We start from the raw sequence: 21,375 nt of genomic DNA on the forward strand, positions 1-21,375 counted from the left end.
GACCAGACTTCACAACTCTGTTTTTTATTGGTTGTGGTTTTCTGTAATGCTTGCAAAGAGAAGTGTCCTTGATGAGGGTTGAGGACAATACCTGTGGGTATAAGGACAAGTGTTTAGAATGCTGGTTTAGGAAAGTGTTGGTTATAGGTTCTCCTTCAAGAAATATGAACTCACAGGCCTCAGTGCTTTGCAGGATTTTCAGTGCCAGGCACAGTTTCCTTCTTGTTGAAGATAACCATTAGATAGCTGCTGGTTACTGCTAAAGATGTGTGTGCTGCTGCTGCACTCTTTGTGTTATTGGACCATATTGTTCACTGTTACAGTTCATAGGCATCATAGCTGGATAGGACTGTTGATTGCTTCTCTTGTTTGGATGATTGTATGGTGTGCCAGCTCTCAGAGAGGAGGCATTCAGGTCAGTGACTGAGCTCCACCTCTCAAGTACATACTGTTTTCAGTAATAAGGACTTACCTTCTACCTCTATGGGGCAACCAAGTACAATAGCATAGGCTTCAATGTCTGTGAGTATTTTGGAGAACTCTGAGCAGCAGTTCAAAAAAGGGCCTCTCATGGCTTCCAATTACTTTTTTGAGCACTTTTGAGTCTGTTTATCAGGGCATTGGTATCTAGTTTTCTTTCTTTGCTGTGTCTTCATTTTGGTATGAGAGTGATACTCAGTTTGTAGAAGGGACTTCGAAGTGCCCCCTTTTCTTTTCTGTCCATTTTTGGGAATGGTTTAAGAAGGATGGTCTGCAGATCTTTGGAAGTCTGGTAGAATTCTGCTGTGAATACATCTGGTCCTAGACATTTTTTTTTAAATTGCTGTTTCAGTCTTCTCATGTGTCATGGGTTTGATAAGCTTTTTTAATTCTTCTTGGTTAAATTTTGGTGGTTTTACTGAATCTAGAAACTTACTCGATTCATTTGGGTTTTCCAGGTTAGTGGAGTACAGATTTTTGAAACTGGGACTTTCTTAGCTCACATGGTAGCCAGGGAGGTTGAAGGTACAGATACAGGAAAAGATAGTTAGGACTTCCACATACTAGAAGTGGCTGAACTAAACTAAATGTTCCAAATCAGGTTCTCAAATTTCACAAACTCAACAAAATTTATCTAGAATTTTCAATGTTCCAGATATCCTGCTTCTGAGGTTATAGCACAGTTTGTGGCTCACAAAGCTGATATAAAAAGGAGGAAACATAATGCATGCATAGGCATGTGAGACACTATATAGAAGGGCATGCTATAAAGAGGGTGGGTATTTCTGGGCACAGCACATTGTCAGAAAGTCTCAGCAACTCAGGGATAGTTGACAACAGTTCAATATGTTGGAAGAAATGTCTGGAACTGCCCTGAAGGACAAGGTGTGGGAGAAACCATAATCAACATACTTCCCTACAGAAGAGCCCAGTGGACACAGCCATTACATACAAGCTGGTTAAATGGATGGCACCTTCCTTTACTTAGTAAATATCACACATAGGAATCAGAAAAACAGAGGTAGAAAAACAAATCTGTGATCCTGAGGGTTTTACTGTTTAGTACCTCAGTGAACAGTCAACAAAAGTAATGTTTGAATTTATTTAGGAACTCTTTACACATAACAGAGGTATGGAAGAAAATTAAGCTTTAACATCTTTTAAAAAGAAATTCATCAAAAAGTCCATTGAGTATGTAATTCTGGCTAACATGGGGCCTTAGTTTATGCTTAAAATTATCATGTACACCCTTTAAAGTTTGCATACAATATGTTCATTCCTTTAGCAATGTAAGACATACCCATCTTTATTATCTCATTTTCAGAGAGGAAAAGCCACCTTAAAATAAAACAAACAAACACACACACACACACACACACACACACACACACACACACACACACACACACTCTCACACACACACCAAAAACTAGGTGCTTTCCCCAAGATTCCACAGCCAGTAGGCCAGTAGCAGAGCCTGCATTTGGATTTAGGTTGTTCAGGTCCACATTCATACACTTAGCTGGCATGATAATATGTAATGCCTCAGATATGTTGGAATCACTAGTCTGGCATGGTAAAGGGTAGATTCCCTTGCCTCTCTGTAACAGGGTGTGGTCACATCACTTCTTTTCCATTGGTGGGAGTTGTCTCCTACCATGGAAATGTCAAAATATACAGTCAACCTGTTAGATTAATATCTAGAGGATAATTTCTTGGAATGTATAGCAGTATGTCAGTGTTGAACTGCAGAGTGAACGCTGGGGATTGAGACCAAGGAAGTCCTGATGATGTGAATCCTTTCCCTTTAGTGTTCCAAATGCATATAAACTGGGCATTCCACTGGGCTTCCATGCTATCTGGCTGTGCAGAAATCTGATCTTGTCCTATTCTAATTTCTCTCCTTATTTGCACTGAGCAAAAGGACAAGAAATGGTTTAAGCTAGAAAAATTTGAGAACAGGAATCCTAGTAACTGTGATTTGGAATCTTTCAGATTTTGACAGTGAAAGTGGAGGGCTGTCTGAAACATCCTAAGGGCATCATTTCACGGAGAGATGTAGAAAAATTCCTTTCAAAGAAAAAGCGATTCCCAAAGAACTACATGGCACAGTACTTTAAACTCTTAGAAAAATTCCAGATTGCCTTGCCAATAGGAGAAGAATATCTGCTGGTTCCGAGCAGGTAAGACAGAACTTAAAATTTCAATAGAAATTGATTTATTATTATTATACTTTTGTCATTGACAAAGTATTTTTTTCTGCAGTAGATACAATTTAGGGGGTAAACTTTCTGGCAGTGCATAGCATATTTTTTTTAAAAGTGCAGTTAATTAATATTTTAAAGAAATAAATTTAACTCAAATTTAAGAACGATTAATAGTGAGGCAGTGCATGTACACATGTGCAGCCATCTTTCCCTGGCTCTGAAACATTTATATTAAGTTAGGGAAGTTTAAAGGAGATAGTGTGTTTCAAACAAAGTTTAAAAATAAAAGGTATCACAGTGAAGGATTATATTCTACCCTGTTAGAGAAAATTCTCACATTTCTTTGAAAGTAAAGGGAGATGCTCTAAAGCTGTGAGAGTACAGACTATATGGATTATTGGGTGCAGCCAATTCTAAATATAGGCATTGTTTCTAGGATATGTATCTTTTCAAGTTACATGTAATCTAAATTTCTGCTTTTACACTAACTGTATTAATTTATTAATGCATATAGGATTATTGAAAGGTGTTTTGCATCTACTTTATCTGAACATATATTTGAATTAAGTGACCTCTAAATTCTTGATGTGGAAGAGTATGTGATAAGAGAATGTGTGTGTGTATACATACATACATGTATATATGCAATTTGTTTGGAATAGTTATTTCCTTAGTTTGGAGCAATGAAAAACTCAGATCACCAGGCTCAGGTGGCCATGCTGGGTTTCTGACAGCTTTTGCCTTCTGCAGCTTATCTGACCACAGGCCCGTAATAGAGCTTCCCCACTGTGAGAACTCTGAAATCATCATTCGGTTATATGAAATGCCATACTTTCCAATGGGATTTTGGTCGAGACTGATTAATCGATTACTTGAAATCTCACCTTTCATGCTTTCTGGAAGAGGTATGTATTTAACAAAGCTTACTATTCAGACAAAGTGGAAAGAAATGTTGAAAGTAATGTGGTATTTCCCAGAGTTGACATGTTTGGAAGACAAGGATGAACATGCACCAACTTACATGGTTTGTGGGAGGAAAGTGCCTCAGTTCTTATATTAGATGCATTCCCATCATTTTTGAGTATTATACTTCCTAAGACTTAGCAAAAGGAAGCAATAGCTTTAAAAGATGGGGTGTAGTGGTAGCTGTTAGCTTAAGTGTACATTGAAGCATGATCCTAATTAGTCTAATCAATAAAAACCTGGAGTCATATATCAGGGTAAAAGCTGAAAGATCAGAGAAGCAGAGCAGACACCAGGGAGTTCTTACCTCTCTGAATTCTCATTCCAAAAGGGCAGAGATCCTGTCCTGCCCCCTCCTTTTCACTCCCTCTCTCTGCCCAGTCTTATCACTACTTGTCTCCTTTCTGTACAGACCTACACAGCTCTAGAGTGAACTAGTGGCTAACACCACCCTCTGATCTCAGGCAAGCTTTATTTGTCAGTGTGAAAATAAAACATCACACAATAGTACACACATTCACACAAACTCATACACACTCACACACATACCTACATATACACACACTCACACACATGAACTCTTACACATATATACAAATACACACACACATATATATCCACATGTATCACACACATACATACACTCTTTCACAATACATAAACACATATACACAAATGCACACACACATATTCAATGTACATATACACAAATGCACACATGCACATATTCAATTAACACATAAATACATGTAGACACTGACACATGTATACAAATACACGCACAAATACTCACATACCCACATGTACACACACTCACATATACATGCATACTTTCACACATATACAATCTCATGCATATACATAAATGCACACACATACCCACGCATACACACACACACACACGCATGCACGCACACCAATGTGTGGGGAGGCTTCTCCCCTCTGACTATACTCCTTGAGAAGTTTGGTCCATGCTCCATTGTGCTTTGTCTATGCTTGATACTTACTTACTTCAAATAAAACTAATATGCTTATACATTCAAGAGAGAGAGAGAGAGGCTTTTCCTCAGCAAGTTTAACAGGTCCAGGCTTTCTGAGAGACACTCTGATCCCAATCTTCTGCTGCCCATCATCCAGGGACTTGGAGGCAGGGCAAATCTGTGTGTACATGGTAAGCTTTCATTCAAAAGTGAGAGGCATTGAAACACTACAGGAAACCACCATCAGTGTATTTGGGGCAAAAGGTAACTGCAAGCGTCACTGCTTTCTGAAAAAAAAAAACTTGTCTTTTTTGACATAAATGAGTAAAGAGATAGTTAAAATACATTTAAAAGTTTAAGAATCATTTTAATACAATTGATTTTTTAAAAAAATATGAAAACTTACTTGTGATTATATTAACCATGTCAGACTCCTTATGATGAGCTTGCACTGTGTATTACATAGCAAAGCACTTATGTGATTTAAATATTAAGAAAAATTAATATGCATTTGGAGAATGGCTTATAAATCAATGCTTATTTTAAAACAAATATGTATTATTGCTAGTTACAGTATGACTGGCAATTTTTCCCATTTAGTTAATGAAGTAGTTAATAACTAATGGATGCATATGGATCTATATTTAAACTTTCAGAGAGAGCACTACGCCCAAATAGAATGTATTGGCGACAGGGCATCTACTTGAATTGGTCCCCAGAAGCTTATTGTCTGGTAGGATCTGAAGTCTTAGACAATCGCCCAGAGAGTTTCTTGAAAATTACAGTTCCATCTTGTAGAAAAGGTAAGGAAGTTAACTTGGAAACATGGATTGTACCTGTAAACAAATCTAACCTTAAAGATACAATTGCTTTTCGGGACCCATGGACATGGTAGCCATCTGTTGTCCCAGCTACTTGTGAGGTTGTGGGAGAAAATGGAGTTCAGGAACTCAAAACATCTCTACCTCCCTTTATCCAATAACTTTTCAGTTGCTCTTCTCAAGCACTGTGACAGTTTTAAGACTAGTGAGAGCTTTCATTTGTTGTTGTTGTTTTATTTTTGCAGGTTTGTAAGTATTTGAACATTTTTGGTGGGAGAAGACAGGTCTCAATCCTGACTGGTCTGGAACTTGCTATATAGACCAGGCTGGCCTTGAACTCACAGAGATCTGCCTGCCTCTGCCTCTAGAGTGCTGGGACTAAAGGTCAACCACCATACCTGGCTAAATTTTTATTTTATGTGTATGTGTGTTTTGCCTGCATGTATGACTGTGTACCATTTCCAAGTCTCGTGCCTGCAGAGGCCAGAAGAGGGCAATGGATCTCCAGGAAGTGGAATTACAAACGAATTTGAGATGTGAATGTAATCTAGGTTCTCTGGAAGAGCAACCAATGCTATTTGTGTAAAATTACTGGGTTTCACTGATGTTTTCACTCACATATGTATTCTTATCCTCCCCTACCATCCTCATCAGCCCTCTTCTGCCCATCACTGCTGACTTCCCCCAAGAAGATCTAGTTCCCGTGTGCTTTCCCATTACACATGTGCAGGTGTGTGTGTGTGTGCGTGTGTGTGTGTGTGTGCGTGTGTGTGTGTGCGTGTGTGTGTGCGTGTGCGTGCATGTGTATACATGCATACATATGTATGTATGAATGTATGTATGCATCCATCTGTGCATCTAGATTCTGCATATGAGAGAAATTAAATTATGTTTTGTTTTTTGTTTTTTGCCCTCACCATATTGCTCTCTCCCGTTTCTTCTTCCCTCCCTTTGAATCCCTTTCCCAATCTACATCTGTGTATGTATTTCTCCATAAAGGATATTTGTATCTAAATCTAGGTTATATGTATGAAAGAAAACTAACAGTCTTTGTCTTTCTGAAACTAATGTATTTGGTTTAGCATAATGATCTCCAGTTCTGTTTCCTAGAAAATGAGGTAATTTTATTTTTCTTATGGCTGAGTAAAACTCTAATAAGTGTATGTATACATATATGTGTATATTAAGAATAAATGTCCCTTTTTCTCTATCCATTCATCTGATAATGCTGATAATGGACATTTAAGCTATCTCCATATCTTAGCTATTCTGTACAATGCAACAAGTAAACATAACATGAGGTCTGTGGATGATGGGTTCAGACATCTACAGCTGCTGTGTGATAGTTCTATTTTTAGTGTTTTGGGGGAACCTCCACACTGATTTTCAAAGTGGCTGCACAAGTTTGCATTCTCAACAGTAAGGAACAATTGGTCCTCTATCCCCACACATTGTCAGCATTATTTTGTCTTTTTTTAACATTGTAGTCATTTGAATTTTTTCCCTTATGTTTTCCTTGGCAGTTTTGGGGTTTAAGAACTTACATTAGGGTTTTTAAGTCATTTTGGGTTGAATTTTATAAAAGGAACAAATTATGTGTTTTTCTAGTTCTGTGAAGAATTGGGAACTTTAATATTGATTACAGTGCATTAGTAGATTGCTGTAACAGTAACTTTCATAATGTTAACTTTAATGAGCATGGGATGTCTTTGCATTTTCTAATGGCTTTCTTGGTTTCTTTTTAAACTAAGTAATGTAGCATTCATGGATTTCATTTGGAATTTTCATGTACATGACTGTATGCTCATAATTGGTTATCTGCACTTCCCTCCCTCGTTTCCTTCCCTTTTTGCTTGTCACTTTCTCCCTCATTTTCTTCAATTTCTTTCTATAATGTTTTAAAGGTTTTATTATGGAAGTCTTTCATATCCTTGGTTAATTTGATTCCTAGGCACATTTTTCAGTTTGGAAGCTACTGTATATTGGATTTTCCCCTAAATACTTTCTTAGCAAGTGTGTTATTCACATAGAATGTCTTTTGTGTATGTTGTTTTTGAGTTTTTCCTTTCCTATATTTATCTTTTTTATTTTGCTTTTCTTAGAATTCTAGCTAAGTGTTCAAGTATACTGAATAAAAATGGAAAGAGACACCCTAGCTTGTTCCTAATTTTATAGAAAATGCTTTTAGTGTTTCTTGATTTGGTATTTTGACACACACATATTTGTGTATATGTGGATATATATACATATATATGCAAACACACAAATATATATACATTTTGATGTCGAGATATATTACTTCTAGTCCCAGTTTATTCAGGGCTTTTATTCTGAGAAATGTTGGAACTTTCTAAAAGCCATATCTATATTTATTGAGATGACTATATATGATTTATATTCTGAAATATGTGTGCTCTGTGGCATTTATTGAATTGTGTAATGAACTGTATCGTGATTTAATAAGGATCAGGACAAACAGATAGGCTGAATAGATGTTTATTTAGGGAGAAATAACTTAAGCAGAGACAGATGAACACTAGCAGGTCGAGGAGAAGAAGGATTGGGGAGAGGTAGGACTAAAGTAAAAATGTAGGACCAATGGGACTAAAAGGTCCAGACCCTTTCTCTGGTAAGCCAAGACCATGAGGAAATACTTTGATAGATAGAAATGGTTAATAGTTAAGACAGAGCTAGCTAATAAGAAACATTAGTAACAGGTCAACAGCTTTATATCTAATACAGCATCTCTGTGTGTTATTTGGGACTGGCGCAGCAGTGAGACCAGGCTGGCGGGAAAACTGCTCATAACAGAACTGCTTTTGAATCCCTGAAATAATGCCAACTTAGTTACATGGAATAATCCTTATGATGTGTCTTGAATTCGGCTTGCAAGCATTTTATTGGGTATTTTTACACCTATGTTCATGACCTTCCATCCTTTTTTTCTTTTCTTTATTTTTCTCTATTTAAGATTCTTATGTAGCCCAAGTTTACTTCAAAGTTCTTGTGTAACTAAGAATGGTGGCCTTGAACTTCTCACTCTTCTATGTCCACCTCCTGAGTGCTGGAACTCTAAGCATGTATTGCCCCTCCTGGTTTACACAGTGTTAATGGACACCAGGACCTCATACATGCAAGGCAAGCAGTCTATCAAGTTGGCTACTTTCCAGCCCCCTGGTTTTTCCTTTATGGTTGTTTTAAATAACACTGCTGGCTTTCTGGCATGAGTTTTGTAGTATCAACTCCCTATCTATTTTTTGGACAGTGTGAAGAGCATAGATGTTAGCTTGTTTGAAAATTGGTAGGATTGCACAATGACTCTGTCTGGCCATTATCTTTCTTTGTGGAGATACTTTTCCTATTGCTTCACTCGTGTTGCTATTCATTTATTTGCACTATTACTATCTTTGTGACTTAATTTTGATAGACTGTGGAACTCATCTATTTGTTTTGTTCTTTTAGTCTTGAGGGAGTGTGTTTTCAAAATATTTCCTCATGATCCTTTAAATTTCACAGTCATCTATTTTATCATCTTTCCTTTATCTCCAGATTTATTGGTCTGAGTCTTTTTCTCCATTTTTGTTATCTATTTTAGCAACTTCCTCCCTTCATCTCCTGTTTTATCAGTTTTAGTACTTTTCTTTAGAGTGCCCATTGTTTTTTTTTTTTTTTTTGGTCACCCTTACTTAAACAAGAAACCAACTATTTGATTCTGTGTATTTGTCTCTTAATCTTCATTTCATAAATTTTAGTCTTGATTTAAAGATTTCTTGCTACCTACTATTTGGGGGTTTAGTTTGTTACTGCTCTAAGACTTTGAAATGACTTGTAAAATTCTTGAGATCTGTTACATTCAAGTATAAGCACTCACCACTGTGACCATTCCTCTTAGAACTACCTTGCCATATTTTTATCTGATGCTAGACATTTTTAATTTCCTTCCTCATCTCTGTAATAACTACTGTTTATTCAAAGTGTTTTATTTTCAAGTATTTACATAATGTCTATAAGGTTTTTATTGTTGTTGTTTGTTTGTTTGTTTGTGTTTTTGCTATTGATTTCTTTTATTCTGGTATAGTCTGCTGGGATACAAGACATTATTCTTTTTTTTCACATTCACTAAAAATTGTTTTGTGGTTTCCAAAATTATTTGTTTCAGAGAAAGTTCTTATAGTGGAGAAGAGGAGAATCTAGCTCTTATCTGTTGGATGGAATATTCTTCAGATATCTATTCAGTCCATTTGATCTGTGATGCAGTTTAACTCTGCTGTTTCCTTTTCCATTGCTAGTTTGGGTGAACTATCTAAAGATGAGAATAGAGAGACAAAATCACTCACTATTACTGCATCAGGACTTGTGTGACTTTTATGCATGCTAGTTTTGTAAAGTTGGAAGCCTCAATATTGGGAACAAATATATTTATTATTGTTATATATTCTTAATGGATTGGTGTCCTTACAAGTATGGAGTCATTGTGATGTCTTCTGACTACCTTTTGTTTGAAGTCTGATTTATTAGATATCAGAACCAGCCAGCTTCTTTTTGGCTTCCACCTACTTCCATTCATTGACTTCATCTGCTTGGAAGTTTGTAAGGAGATCTGCTTCTTGGAGATGGCTAACACTAGTGTCTTGGTTTTTACTCCAGCCAGTTTGTTTGCATTTTTTCTTATTTTTTGGGGGGCCCTTTATACTTAGAGTTTGCATTAAAAGAGGTTTGCTAATTGTTTTATCCCCCCCCCCCCGTTCTTGTTCCACTTGAGTGCCTTTATTTCTTGTTTCTTCCCTTCTCCACTTAGTGTTTGGGTTTCGGGTTGACTATTCTGGGTACAATGGATTCTTCTTGAGCTCTCCTTTCTTTGTTCCTCTCATGACCTCTCTATGCTGTGCTCTTGTGATGGAAACTTTCTTTATCTTTGGCATGAATCTTTGCTACAGGTTTCTGCTGCGATGCTGCCTTGGTGGCCATAAACTGACTTAGTTTTGCTTATCTTCATGGGTTCTCATTTCCAAGTCAGTTTTAAATAACAGCTTTGAAGACTGCAACACTATGTGTTCATGTGTATCTTCTTTAGAGGCTGACTTGTGTTATTATTTGTTCTCCTGGTTTTATGAATCCTATGAGAGGCCTAATGTTAGCCTAGTGTTTTGTCTTGTGTGTAAGTTGGAAGTTTTCCTTTATAGGCTTCAGTATTATTTTTTTGCTTTGCATTTTTGAGATCCTGACTATATTATATCACAACAGGTCTCCTCTGGTCTGTTGATGTTCTAAATGCCTGAGCGCTTTCATGTTCACTTTTTCTTGTAGATATGGGGTTCTGTTGGAGGTTACCCTTTGTGGGAGGGGTTGAGAAGATGCAGCACACAACGACTTAGGCACTGGGAGCCAATAAGCAGCAGAGCATGCTGAAGACTCGTGTATTAAGGAAGTTTAGGCCTGCCTTTATACTTCTTCCCAAGGTCCTATTGGCTCAGGTGGCTGATTCGTCTGGGTTGTCCTTTCCTCATTGGTGTCTCTGGGTCAGGTGTCTCTCTATCAGCAGTCTCTGGGCATACAGGGGAGCTTGGCTAAGGGAGGAAGTGCCTGCCCCACATGCACAAGCTCATGTGGGCTGGCTGGGCACCAGGGACAGGGCGACTGAGGCTTGGTTAGGGTGGCCAGTTTCTCCTACAGGGTACTTGCTGTTCTGATCTCATTGAATGCATGCTCTAAGTCATTGGTTTTTGCTCACTTACCCCTGCTAAGACTTGCCCATGAATTCTTAATTTTGAATTTTGTAGGTTGTATTCTTTTGGGCCAAGTTGTGGATCACATTGACTCACTTATGGAGGAGTGGTTTCCTGGGTTGCTGGAGATCGACATTTGTGGGGAAGGAGAAACTCTCTTGAAGAAATGGGCATTGTACAGTTTTAATGATGGTGAGGAACATCAGAAGATCCTACTTGATGACTTGATGAAGAAAGCAGAAGAAGGTAGGTGTTAGCACAGTTTACAAATGTTTTTAAGGTGCCCTTACTATGCTTAAATGACTTTAACATAGAAGAATTATTTGTATCCATAGAGTTGAGTTGAATGATCCTGCATTCAATTGTAGTGACAGTTCAGAAAAGTGAAGCTCACTAGGTGTCAGTGATAGCTTGTATTTTGTTTTCTTAAAAATGTTGATTTACAGTTTAAATACTGGACTCTTGTATATCATAACTATATTGGTTATTTTTCTTTTGCTGTAACAAAACACTACAATCTGGCAAATTATAGAAGAAAGAGTCTACTTTGGGCTTCAGATCCACAGGGTCAGGGTTCATAATGGAACAGACAACAGGCAGCAGTCATGGCAGCTAAAGCTGGAAGCTAAGAGCTCACATCTCAAGTCACTAATAGGAAACGGAGAGTTCACTGAGAATGCATGTAGCTTTTGAAAACCCAAATCCTGCCCTCAGCAACACACTTCCTCCTGTAAGGTCACACTTCTACTCTCATTCAAGTATCTACCAACTGGGGCCAAATATTCAAAGGTCTGAGACCTTTGTGGGGAGATCTGACACAAAGCTCCATGGTAAATCTCCTCTTTGAAATAGAAATACTAAATAAAACCCATGCATGTGATGGAACTGTTAAGAAGATGAAAACACAGCATTTGTAGATAGCAGCATTCTTGCCATGCATCTCCATCATATATGTGGCAGAAATGAAGACTAAGAGCTTGCCAGTCAGAGACCATCTGTTCCAAGTCAGGTGGGAATTCTACCACATAGTGAATGAACCTAGGAGTTTGTGTTTAAAATTCTAAGTATCTTGATATTAATATTTTTGGTCTTTATTGGATTTTTTTTAAAAGAAAAATCTAAGGTTAGCAGGAAAAAAAATCTAAAGATGTGTTTTCTGTAAACCAGGAGCACAGATTTTGCATATCCTTACATTTTTTAAATGATCTTTTATATACTTCTTAGGAGACCTGCTAATAAATCCTGACCAACCAAGGCTCACTGTTCCAATATCTCAGATTGCTCCTGACTTGATTTTAGCTGACCTGCCTAGAAATATTATGTTGAACAACGATGAGCTGGAATTTGATGAAGCACCTGAGTTTCTCTTAGGTAACTCTCTTTGTTATATTTGAAACAAATAAAACAAGTAGGATGTAATTTTCTCCTCTTGATTTTGAAAACATTTAGCTATTATAATAAGATATTTATAACTCTCTACTTGTTTTATATATTATTGATACAATAATTTTGAGTTGGAATGATATACTTTAAAATTGTGTCATGCTGCAAATTTGGAATTTGCTTTGTGTACATTCTTTAGTCCAAGTAACTAAGCTAGTTCGAACAGGAAGCACACGTATTTATGGAGTCTGTCTTTGGGCTTGCTTTGCTCATGAGCAATAAGGTTGCAGGAGGAGGACTTCAGCTGATTGGCATGAAATAGCCATTCCTCACCCCAAGAAGGATAAACAGAGGAAGGACAATTCTGCTCAGTCAATGAAGTACAGCTTATAGGATAATATGAACTCTTACCAATAGTCATAAAATTAGAGAACTAAAAGTCACGAACATTAAATTGGTAATATACTCAACTCTGATATTTTGTTGTTCTCTTTTGAGTGTGCTGAACAGTTTCTGGTTATTGGCAGAACCCATGAGTTCAATTCAAAGGCTTTCAGCAGGGTCTCATGAGACTTACCAATCCACATATCTTATTTAGGTGCTTTACCTAAGTAGTCTCGTTGCTATTCTATTGCTGTATACTTACTCATCTTGAAGCTTAAAACCTATTTTGTACTATGCTTTATAAAGTTAGGAAATTGACAAATATTGCTGGATTTTTCTTGTCCTGCCAGGTCCCACCACTACCCTTCAGTCTCAAATAAGCACACAGAGACATATTAATTATTAAACTATTGGCTAGGGCTTCTTATTGGTTATCTTTGTCTTAATTATTAACCCATTACTACTAATCTATGTATTTCTACATGGCTTTATCTTACTAGAGAATGCCTGGCACATCCTATCCTCCTGGTCTCTATATGGCGTCCCTTTCTGCCTACCTTTCCCAGAATTCACCTCATCTTCTAGTCCCGCCTACCTTCCTGCCCCTATTGGCTATTGGCCAAACAGTATTTTATTCATCAGCCAATAAGAGAAGCATATATACAGAAGGACTACTTCCTGAAAGAAATGAACAGCACATTATGTGTGATAATGTTCTTGAGAATGCTCGAGCGGCTCCTGCAGAGTAAGAGCTGATGTCCCTGCAATGCCTTTGGTGTGTGGAGGAACTCAGCACTCTAGTCATCTCTTTTTGAAGATGGGTTAAGTTTTTCTTTTTAATTATCAAGGAAAATAGGTATATATTAGTGGAATAGGCACAGCCTGTTATATGGAATCCCGTGGAACTATTTGAAATAAGTGTGGTCTCCTATGATGAATGTTCTTGGTGTTTTAAATATGTTTAAAAAACATGTTCTGTTAGCAATTTTCTAGATGCACTATGATACTGCAAACAGTAGAGTGATATTCTCAAGTTCAAAATCTCTCTGGAAGTCATTGGTCAAACAAGACAGGTAGATTTAGCCTAAATATTTCAAGCATAATTTGATTATGCAGGATTAGGTGTCTGCTACTATTGTATGTGAATATATTTACTATTAATTAAATACTTAGGATCTGATATGATATAATAGAATTATGTAGTAGAAGGAAAATGAAACAGAATATATTATTATTCATGTTCCAATTATTTGATATTTGTATTTCCAAAATCTGGGATGAGACATAAGATACCACATCAATCCTTTTATTCCTTTATTGTTGAGAGCATTGGGGAATTTTATATGAATGTAAATGCCTTAGAAGTATGACAGAGAATACACTTGTAATAGTGAGTTAACTCAAATTGCCAAATCACAGTTGCCAAGTGTAGGCGCAGCAGATACAGTGTGCCCTTTCTCAGAAGAGTCTCACTCTGCCAGACAGACTTGGCCACAGATTAGTGGTCAGGTTTTGTGCAGTCTATTACGAATGCTCCCACAGGCTACTCTAAAACACCCAAGTTTATATTTCATTAATTAGATAGGAAACATTTCTGTAGCTTCTGTCCCCTTGAGTACCTAAAAGCTTGTACACACCGTGTGTCTTTGTAGAGAGCTGACTAAAGCAAATCTTCTCAATGTTTGCACCATTGTAATTGTCATTTGTGGATCGTTTGAGGTCTACCTTGCTTTACCCTTGTTTCTACCATGTTCCTCTCATACATGACAATTTTAACATCTTTCAAAGTTGCTAAACCCAGGAGGTGGGTTTGAGCACCATTTTTGTCTAAACAGTATCTATTTCTAAAACTTTTTTTTTTTTACAGTTATAGAGTCCTACCATATTGATAACTAAAGTAATTTGGACAGAACTGTTGGTCCCCACTCCCAAAGTTCTATTTGCTTGCTTATTTTAGGACATGAGTGAAATTTGAGGTTTCTATTAACCTTTTCCTTCCAAGGGAGTGGCTTAACTATTACACTGTGAGTGCTTGATAAACACTATGACCAAAAGAAACTTAAGGTTAAGAGTTTATTTCAGTTTAACGTACACAGTCCATCATGAAGGGAGGTCAGAGCAGGAACTCAGGCAAACAACCTGGAGGAAGGAGCTGATGCAGAGGCTGGGGGGGGGGTCTGCTTACCGGCTTGCTTACCAGGGCTTCCTTAGCCTGCTTTCTATATAACTCAGGACCACCTGCTCAACTGTAGCACCACACAGAGTGATCTGGGTACAGACTTTCCTATATCCAATATGATGGAGACATTTTTTTTCAATTAACTTCCCTCTTCCTAAATGACATTAGTTCATGTCAAGTTGACAAAAAAGCCAGACAGAAGAGTATCAGATATACTTTAATATGTATATATAGACTCATTTTGTAAATATGGTATTGATATATTTCTGTAGACTTATGTGGAAGAGAAGAGTTGAGTACATTTCATCTTTGAAAGATTATTCTTCTGGAAAGCCAGCATAAGTGGGTACTTCAGTGGTCTATTTGAGGACTAGAGGAAACTCCTTGCTTTCAATTTTCCTTCCTTTCTAGGTATCACAAGTATTATAAATACACAATAGCAGTCCTTAACATTATATGTTGGTCGGACACTCAAGGAGTATGACAGTTTATACTTGACATTCCTATGACAATGGTTCTCAAACAGGAAAGCACTTTACAAAATCAGAAATCTCTACACCACACCTGGAATTTTGACATATCTTCCAAGCATGTATTTCTTCTCTCTTTCCCTTAGGATTTTATTTTAAATTTCAGAATTATATTGAAAACACTTCATTTTACTTTTATCAGATGTCTAGAAAGTGGACTAAATAGTTGGAGGCAAAAAATAACGGCAGGTTTTCAGTGAGCTATGACTGAGATTTGGAAAGTCATATAGGATAGTGTTGAGATAGTGGCTTTTGGCTGTTGGTGACAGTGTACAAACTATATCCACATATGAAGAGACAAAGTCAGAGGAGTGGTGGAGTTGTAGATCATATACAGAGGGAAGACAGGAAGGCTGGGAGCCAGATCCATGGGTTAACTTGACTTGACTTATTGACAACAGGTACAATTATGGCACATAGAATGGATTTGTCCCTTCTGTTTGAGAAGATAAACACTTCCTATTTTCTTCTCAAAAGGTGATGGAAGTTTTGGATCAGTTTATCGAGCTGCCTATGAAGGAGAGGAAGTGGCTGTGAAGATTTTTAACAAACATACATCACTTCGGCTGTTAAGACAAGTAAGAAATCCCATGCTGTTATTTTATTAACTCTTACAATATTTTACTTTTTTTTTTCAGGAAATTTTTATTTTGTATATATCTATCAAAATCTAAAATGTGAATCCTCATAAGTTTGAATTTCTACTTCCTCCTTTCTCTATGGAGCTAAAACTTTTGTTTTTAACAGGGGAAGTAATGGAGGTTCAAGGAGGAGGCTTAGAGGGCAAAAAGGAAATAAACAGGCTCACATACACATTCTTCTCATGGCTTGCTATTCTTCAAAGATAGAGGTTTTCCAAAAAAAAAAAAAAATTCTCTCTCAAAAGCTCTCTGTAAGATTTCTCTCTGAAAGCTCTCTCTCTCCTCAATAGTTCTTTCTCTAAAAGCTCTCTTTGAGATTTCGCTCTAAAAGTTCTTATATTCTCTAAAGTTCTTTCTAAAATGTTTCCAAAATTTACTTCTTCTAAAAGTTCTCCCAGGGTCTTTTTTTTTTTTTTTAATCCCACAAGGCTTCTAGTTTTTAACCCACAAGCATATTTAACAATTCTGACAATAGGGCATGGATATCTCTTAGCACCAGGAAGTGGGGTAGGTGCTTTATTTCTCTTCCCTGGACCTGACTTGCAAAATGTCCCAGCAAACTTAAGCCTCAGGGGGAACCTGACTTGCAACTCTTGCTGTTAACTGGTTAAAGGGGACTACTCAGTACTATATCAAAGGTAAAAACTAAGGCTACACAGTATGAGATCTGGAGGCAGCAGCTCTTCCTCCTGACACCCTGGTGAGGAGGAATTCCTTTATCCTGGGCCTCTTTCAGAACACAAAGCACCCAGTATGTAGTCCATATACATAGTGTAATAAATTGCTACTTCTGTAATAAGTGATAAAGGCTCTCAACATTCAATGACAAAGAAAAAAAGTACTTGGAAATTCCTCCAACATTGGTACTTAAGTCTGAGGTAAAACCAGAGGAAGCCTCATATTTCCTATTTCTATTGGTAGCCTTGGCATTTGGGATGTACACCAAGGGCCACCCATAGGGCATTCACTAGTACTATCTGGAATGTAGAATCCTGAGAACTATCAGGGATATGCTCTGTCCCTTGTGTCCCACAGTAGCCAGACCCCCTGCCCCAACTTCTGTTTGTTTGATACTGCACCTGAAGTCTATCAAGTTCTTGATGTCATGCTCTATTCCCACCCTCACCTCTTGCCTCTTTTCCTAAGACAGGATTTTCTGTACAGCCCTGGCTGTCCTAGAACTTTCTCTGTAAACCAGGCTGTACTGGAACTCACAGAGATCATCCTGCCTCTGCCTCCTGGGTGCTGGAAGTAAACATGTGAGATACCACAGCCTGGCCAGACTATATTTTCTAGAGTGTTTTTTTCTCCATTTCCCGTGCCCACAGAGATATTAACATGTCAGTGAACATAGGATATACTAGCTATTGAAGGATGATATCAATGATTAAAGATAAGAAATGGCATTCTTTTGGGGATTGTTTGCTTTGGTCACCACTCTCTAATTGGGAGTCTTTACAGGCTGGGTACCACTGATGTATGCTTTTCAAGTTTGGGTTATATGCGCAGGTGCCAGGCAGAGAGCAGAGGCTGGAGTGACTCCCACAGTCAGGAAGGCTTTTCTCTGGAGGTGCTGCACTTCACTCTTCCCGGTCTACTCTGCATCATTTTCCCTTCTTAATTCATTAGGGAGTTCTAGATAATTATTTCTCTGTTCTGCATCTCTCCTAACTCTTTGCAGCAGTTTCAACAGATAAAATTCTTTGCCTCCAGCCTTAGAAAATAAAATTAAAGGACCTTGCCACTACATTGCTGATTCAGTCCAGTCAGTCTTTAAAACTGCCTTAGCCTTTCTACACTGGAAACCTTTTCTCAAGATGGTCTTCCTTAGTGAGATGAACTAGTTCCAGCCTGGGCAGTTTCATTCCACAGACATGGGGGAATTAGACATTAAAAATCTTGTGTCTAAAAAATAAAACCACAAACCCCTACCTATACAATAGCCCAGTGAGAGAAAAAGGACAGCTCTTGGCCTTAACTAAGTCACTGTCCCTTTCTTGACAAACACTTTTGTTCTGGGTAATACTGTGTGCACATTGGTGGAGATCTACTGTGCCAACAGGGTTATATTGTTTAGAATTGTCTTAGCACTTTATTTTACAGCTAAAATTGGGGACAGTTATTCCTGGAGTCACTGAAGTTTATGTACCTTCTTAGAAGGAAGGTGAAGTTTATGTACCTTCTTAGAAGGAAGGAAAGGGGATACAGAGCCAGCAGCAGTTGTTCCAGATCTTACTGGATGCTGGTGGGAGTTACTGCCCCGATCTTGACTTTCTGCCTACATTTGAAATAAGGAGAGGCAAGACTGTAAGAAAAGTAAACTTACTGTTAATTCTGCTATCATTCAATAGAACTCTAATTTTGAATCTATCCTCATAGTTTTTTTTAACATATGAAAAATACCATTTGTGGCAGAATATAAATAAAAATATGGACAATTTAAAATATTATAGTACAAAATTATAGTATGAATAATGAAAAACATATTCATGTAAACTAGACTGAGATATTTTTTATTGGTAGTATCAAAATCACACTGTAGTTACAGAAATTAAACATTTTTTTTTAAAACTGAAGATAGTCTTTGAACTAATTCTAGTAAATCTCTTTCAGTACCAAAAAAATTTGTCAAATAGACTTTTCATGATATGTGTGTATTCATGCATGCATTTTGAATTTTCTAAAATGTTTGGAAAAAGTAAAATACTAAGAATATATACAGAACTGGTCAGTCTTAGTATTTTACTGACTTGGGTCTCAAGCTCAGAATGACCTGTTACCTCCTGTGGCTCCTCCCTATGAACCTTTCTTGTCCTAGTCACCAAGATGCTTTTCCAATATAGAAAATCTGGCTTAGTCTTCAGGCTGTGACCAGGAAGATAAATAGAAGGAATGGGGCTTACATACATCAGGTTTAATAAACGGATTGAATCAGACATGAAAAGATTTTTTTTATCTCCTGAGAAGTTTGACTACAATATCAAGCTTTGTTCTCAGAAAAACCTTCTCTTTCTTGGGATAGCCAACATCTCTGTGTTAGCTTTCAGAACTCTGCAGTCAAGTCAGCACTGGTTCTCCACAGTTTTGAAGAACATTGTTAGGAAGCAGGGCTTCTGATATCACACATAAATCACAAGTCAGTTTAACATCTCAGAAGATGAAAAGTATAGTTGGTGCCAGAATAAAGACTATATATATAAGGAGGGATGAGCAATGGAATTCAGAAACATCACCATAAGAAACTGGAAAGTAGTCCCCTTTGATATAAAAAGTGGTCTAGAAGGATATATGTGTAGAAAGAATAAGCCTCAACTCAATTACACTTTTGGAGTGAATATGCATATCCTGAATACAGTTGAGCATGGGCTTCACACACAATGATGCCATTAAGGAATGTCGAGTTGATCAAGGTGTGATCTAGAAAGAGGACCATGAAAGCTATGGCAGCATCTCTGCTTCTTGTTGCAGTTGGGGATGATTTTAAGAAGGTTGTCCACAGCTGGGGTGTGGTGTTTGGATAATGTCTGACTTTGAAGAAGCTCTCAGCCCTGTGAAGGGTGGATAATCTCAAGGCCAAAGGGTTAGCATGGCCAAAGATCCAGGCTGAGCTGGGGATTGAAAGATCATGATATGGCTGAAGGGTGGTGAATAAAGACAAGGACGAAAGAAAGTAGATTGTAGGAGGTGATGTGGAGTTAGATCAGGTCAGGTTATCAGGACATGGAAGTATTTTGGGGTTTCAAAAATATGTATTCTTGTATGTATGTATGTATGTATGTATGTATGTATGTATGTATATATTTCTGGTGCCACAAATATGTATGTGCCCAGGGAGTCATAAAAGAGTATAGGGTCCCTTAGCTAGAGTTGCAAATGGTTGTGAGGCATCCAATGTGATGTGGGTGGTGGAGACTGAACTCGGGTCTTCAGGAAGAACAGAAAGAACTCTTACCACTGACTCATTGCTCCAGTCTCATGCATGGGACTCTGATCTAAGAGGAGTAGGAAGATATTTGAGTTTTCAGGCAAGGGACACCACCTATTTATGTGGACTTGACTGTGTATACTTAGAAAACTGTGACTTTGAAACCAGAGACTTCAGTTACCCCTTCTGTGGCTTCTCTGAGTCTAGGGCTGAAATAGATTCTGAGTGCAATTTCAAGGCTAGGATAACCCAACTTGTTAGTATGACCACCTATGCATGTCTCTCCCACATTAAGTGGGCTCATAAAAGCAGATCAAAAGGAAAAACAGAGTCTAAAAATTTAGTTTGAATTGTAGTTTAAAATTAGCTGTTTATTGTTGAAAATGGGTAGAATTTCTTTTGAAAAGCTCAAAGAACAAGGGACCATTTGCAGCCACCGAATTGCTCGTAGAAGGCTGGTTACTGAGTTGAAGAACTACAAGAGAGCAGGTGATGGTTCCTTGATGATGTGAGACTCACATGACTCCAAATTCTTGCAGGAGTTGGTGGTCCTTTGCCACCTCCACCACCCAAGCTTGATATCTTTGCTGGCAGCTGGGATTCGTCCTCGGATGTTGGTCATGGAATTGGCCTCCAAGGGTTCCTTGGATCGCCTGCTGCAGCAGGACAAGGGCAGCCTCACCAGAACCCTCCAACACAGAATCGCTCTGCATGTGGCTGATGGCCTGAGGTAAGGGGATCCCACTGTTTTCTGTTTAATGTATGAGTAATGTAACCCCAAATCCACTAGAAGATTCCAAGAACACCACTCCCTTGTTGCACTCTGCTAACCATTCTGATGAAAATTATCCGTTCCTTGACCCCAGTTTTGAAACTTTATAATACAATGGTAGGAGAGCATAGAACTTCATAATTTGTGGTTTTAGCACTTAAACCTAGTTAGTATTCATGCTTTTGAACTCACAATCTGAACCCTAGATGTCGACATCTCCTAAAGATAAGTATGATAGGCCTTCAAATATTGATGAAATTATGAAGTAGAGAAAATTTAATCTTGAAAAACTAGTCCACATACCTGAAGCAGATCAGAGTGACAAATGTTGGATTCTACATGGATATGTCATGTGACTCACAGTCATAGCCAACCCTAAAACTG

General features: G+C 37.8%; 1 protein-coding gene across 2 annotated transcripts in view; it reads left to right on the plus strand.

Annotated features, from left to right (window-relative positions):
- Nucleotides 1-21,375, plus strand: part of Lrrk2 (leucine rich repeat kinase 2) — a 148,899-nt gene that overhangs the window by 93,758 nt on the left and 33,766 nt on the right. For both annotated transcript variants that reach the window (XM_051189698.1, XM_051189699.1), the window contains exons 34-40: nt 2,476-2,663; nt 3,438-3,592; nt 5,287-5,433; nt 11,232-11,423; nt 12,402-12,548; nt 16,131-16,231; nt 20,759-20,949. In XM_051189698.1, the coding sequence (XP_051045655.1) occupies nt 2,476-2,663; nt 3,438-3,592; nt 5,287-5,433; nt 11,232-11,423; nt 12,402-12,548; nt 16,131-16,231; nt 20,759-20,949 (1,121 nt within the window). The remainder of the gene's footprint in view (nt 1-2,475; nt 2,664-3,437; nt 3,593-5,286; nt 5,434-11,231; nt 11,424-12,401; nt 12,549-16,130; nt 16,232-20,758; nt 20,950-21,375) is intronic.

This window comes from Phodopus roborovskii, unplaced genomic scaffold (assembly GCF_943737965.1).
Source record: "Phodopus roborovskii unplaced genomic scaffold, PHOROB, whole genome shotgun sequence".
Taxonomy (NCBI): domain Eukaryota; kingdom Metazoa; phylum Chordata; class Mammalia; order Rodentia; family Cricetidae; genus Phodopus; species Phodopus roborovskii.